The sequence below is a fragment of the Aplysia californica genome, unplaced genomic scaffold (assembly GCF_000002075.1).
Source record: "Aplysia californica isolate F4 #8 unplaced genomic scaffold, AplCal3.0 scaffold00044, whole genome shotgun sequence".
Lineage (NCBI taxonomy): Eukaryota > Metazoa > Mollusca > Gastropoda > Aplysiida > Aplysiidae > Aplysia > Aplysia californica.
In genome coordinates this window covers 743,387-747,528 of record NW_004797314.1, presented here as the reverse complement: position 1 = coordinate 747,528, position 4,142 = coordinate 743,387, and the positions used below count along the sequence as shown (strand labels likewise).

Sequence of the window (4,142 nt, the reverse complement as noted above, 5' to 3'; positions counted from 1 at the left end):
AAAAACAAAAAACAAAAACTAAAAACAGTTTAAAAAATCAAAGCATAGGTGACACCCTCTTTGATTACAGAACACAGACTTTGCTGCAAACCTCAAATATGGCAATTCCAAGGTGATAACACACACACACACACACACTCACACACACAAACAAACACACAAACACACACACAAATACAGACATACATACATACAAACACACACACACACTCGCATAAAACGCACTATCCCCGAAACGGTAGATGGTAACACGTCTATACAGGCAGATGTCTGTCGACGTGGTGGTGGTTAATTGACATTGAACTACAAGCAACTCAAGGAAAGAGAATAGTATGTTATTGCTTAGACATAAAAGTAAAACGTAAAAGTATCAGGTTAACGCCCATATGAACACTATTAGTTTATTCAAAGAGGCGGGACCTCTGAAATAACTGCCGTCTCTGATGGAACCAAGTCAGACGGATTAAGCGCCTTGGAACCTACATAACGTTCAATGTGGAATTTGAACCACCGCCATCCGCCATCCGCTCCGTGGTTCAGCATGATACAAGCTGAGCTAATGGAGAGCCCAGACGTACACATACGATAGAATAGACTTACATATACTATCACTGGTTGGCACTTGGCTGGGAATGTCCACTGAGCACGTGGCCTCATCCACGTGTGGCTTCTTGGTGGAAGACATCTGGTCGAAGAGATCCTTCAGGTCCTTGCGGCATCGGAGCCCAAAAGACTTGAAGAGGTCTACAAAGTCGAGGAATGACAACTGCGTGGAATGTGTGATGGACGCAGACTTGTCGCCAGTCCGACATCCCAGGGACATGCGCCGTCGACGGGAACGGTAGCGACTCGTGAAACTGAAACAGAAAGACAGATGGAGGATAATTTTGATCTAAATAAATGAAGTACATAAATAAATGAAACAGAAAATGGACTAGTAGCGACTCGTGAAACTAAAAGATAGAGAGACACGTGAAGGATAACTTTGATCTAAATATGAAACATTAAATATACCCGTACTGACTCATAAAACAGAGAAAGAGAGGCAGGGGAAGAAAAACTGTAGATCAGAGAACAAGACCGTGCCTACGTTCAAATTCTCAAACACTGGGTTGTAGGTATGTATAGACCGAGCTGACCTTCCAGGTCAAACTTTTCGGCGACAAACCAGGGGGGGAAAACTGAAATGGTCAAAGGTGGATGTCTACCATCAAGAACAATCTAAAGACCCAACTCCTCGTCCAAAAACCAGGAGCAGTGCAGAAAAGCTCAAATGGTCAAAGGTGAAAGGACGAAGGTGAAAAGCAAAACGCCAAAGTCTACCATCAAGAACAATCTAAAGACCCAACTCCTCAGCCAGAAACCAAGAGCAGTGGAGGTTAAAGATAAAAGGGGTATGGCCGAAATCAGAGCAAACGACCTACCTGAAGGTCAGACTCCGCGGGCGGAATCCTAGAGTGGGACTCCCGCGGGCGATCTGGTTGAGAGTGGGGTCGCTGTTGTGTGACTTGTTCATCTCGCTGCGTACCTTCCGCAGGGGGCTCGGGGTGCGTTTGGACTTTCCTGCGGTGCTCTTACCGCTGTCTACAGGGGCAGCGGTCTGGGTTTGGTTGGCGCCTTTGGAAGCCTCTGACTGCTGTGACACAAACAGAAATAATGCAATTTAGTTTTTACGTTATAACTTAGTTTTTGGGACACCTGAATAGACACAAGGGTCTTGAACATCTAGCTCTTACTGGCAAAATTGAGGGCAAGCGAGGCAGGGTTAGGCCCAGAACAACATACATAGGGAACCTAAACAAATGGGTAACAGGGAAAGATCAAGGAAACGTAGCTTTTTTGAGAGCATCCGAGCAAAGGAATGAATGGAAAACCATGATCGCCGATGTCTGTCGCAGATCTGGCACTGGATGATGATGATGATAACTTTTGCAATATACAACATAATATCATTTCTCTATATCAATTGCTTAGAGTAAGACTACGCCATATGCCACTTTGAAAAGTTACGTTATGATTGAGTCTTTCACTGAGCAGTCGATATTTAACATTTCCTTTCTAAGGCTAGGGGTGGAAGGGGGTTGGGGACATTTTGCTTTATTAAGTCCCATGGAAGCCAAATATCAACGTAGAATGGTAAAAGAGTGTGTCCATCACTTAGAGAGAAAACGTTGGACAAGATGCTATTTGTTTCATACTCGTACGCGCACGACCTAAGGTTGCTTTTGTTATATTTTTAGAGAGCTGCCATCCTGTGAACACTTATACTCTTATACACTTCCACCCCCCAACAAACAAACACACTTACATTCACATAAACACCCCTATCATCAAAAGCCAACACACACACACACACACACACACACACACACACTCTCTCTCTCTCTCACACACACACACACACACACACACACACACACACACACACACATCTTCCATCTTTTTTCCATCCTGATAGTCAGACGTCTACCCTGTGTTGCAGCCAACCGATGTACCCAGTAGCCCCACCCATTTCCCATCCCTATAATTTCTTCGTGTCCTCTCTCCGATTACACGCATTGGCCGAGGGTTTGAAAGGAAGCGCTTTTTGAGGGGCTTTTCTGCCAACTTCTAAATCATTACAAATAATAGCTCAGTGGGTTCGCTGCATCGTCAGTTCATGATTTAGTGTTCCCAGCTCCCCTGTCAGGGAAAACGAGAACGTCTGGGTCAGTTCTGGCTTGTCTAGGCATCGTTTGTACACGGCTGCCGTAGGGGGTGGAGGCAGGGAGGGGAGGGGAAGGGAGGAAAAGGGAGACACAGAGGAGGTGGAGAGGAGGGCAGGGGAGTGAAGTGAAGAGGGTGGGGGAGGAGTTGGATGGATGTGACACGGGGCAGAGACAGCGCCAGGAATAATAATATAACGAAAAGATGCACTGCATGGACTGATATATATATATACTGCAAACTTCTATTTCTTCAGTGTCAAGTTTTTATTTCGCTTTCACAATGTTGGTAATGGAACCATTTGCACAAAACACTGCAAATAGTGCTGCTGCTGCTGCTGCTGCTGCTGCTGCTGCTACTACTACTACTTCTGCTAGTGATAATGATGATGATTACGTTGATACGTTTTAACACCCTCTGAAAAGAGTCATAGAAGGTTATTCGGGGTTTAAAAAGCTCCCAAAACAATAATGATGTAGGCATTAGGACCTCCAACCAACTACACGCTGGCAATTAGTCTTCAGTGAAAAGGGGTATGGGGCAACGTTTAAAAAAAGAAAAATTGACAATCAAAGACATTTTCGTAAGTTCATGGAAACATGATTAAAGTAAATCTCCACGAGTACCTAAAATTTCAGTCCTAAAATCAAACCAAACATTCGGTACACTTCAGCCATCGCGTGTACATTGAATCTCCACAGCCACCGCCAATTGATCTAAAACCTAAGTGCCCACTATCACGTCATTCGCGATGAACGTTGCTGATCCCACTGGATAGGGCAAGCTATATCTTGTATTGATTTATAAGGAACATCGTTCTTAGATAAGTAACTTTCTCTTCATCTTCTAAAATAAAAGAAAAAAACCCGTAGATTTTGCGAGTGGGAATAACACTGGAAATAGTAGCACAAGGAATTATTGGGACTCGATCAGCCTGGAAGATAGGAGCATAAGGGAAAGGGAGGGAGGGTGAAGGGATGAAGGCAATATAAAATGACCAAAAATAACTCGTAAGTTCACAAAACTTACACGGTGCGTATAGGCGGCTGATCGATAGACAGTGACGTAACTGTGGATGACTCACTCTCACACACACACACGCGCACACACACACACACACACACACACGCACGCACATACACACACATACACAACCACACAAACACATGCACATGATTGTAAAATCTTACTACCAATGGAGCTAAGGCCAATATTATATAATTTACACAGAGAACGAAGGAGGCTGGAAGAAAGACAGAAAGAGCGAAAGAGAGAAAGAAAGAGAACAAATATGAGAGAAAGAAAGGAAGAGAGTGAGAAAAAAAAGAAAGAGATAGATCTAGATAGAGAGAAAGAGAGAGATACATAGATAGAGAGAGATAGAGAGAGAGTGTGTGTGTATGTGCGTTTGTGTGTGTGTGTGTGTGTGTGTGTGT

At 44.0% G+C, this 4,142-nt stretch overlaps 1 protein-coding gene across 1 annotated transcript in view; it reads right to left on the bottom strand.

The window, feature by feature from the left end:
- Positions 1-4,142, bottom strand: part of LOC101863796 (1-phosphatidylinositol 4,5-bisphosphate phosphodiesterase epsilon-1) — a gene marked incomplete in the record, with an annotated part of 159,988 nt that overhangs the window by 31,786 nt on the left and 124,060 nt on the right. Inside the window, 2 exon segments of the mRNA XM_013079213.2 lie at positions 601-857; positions 1,425-1,636. Coding sequence (XP_012934667.1) covers positions 601-857; positions 1,425-1,636 — 469 coding nt within the window.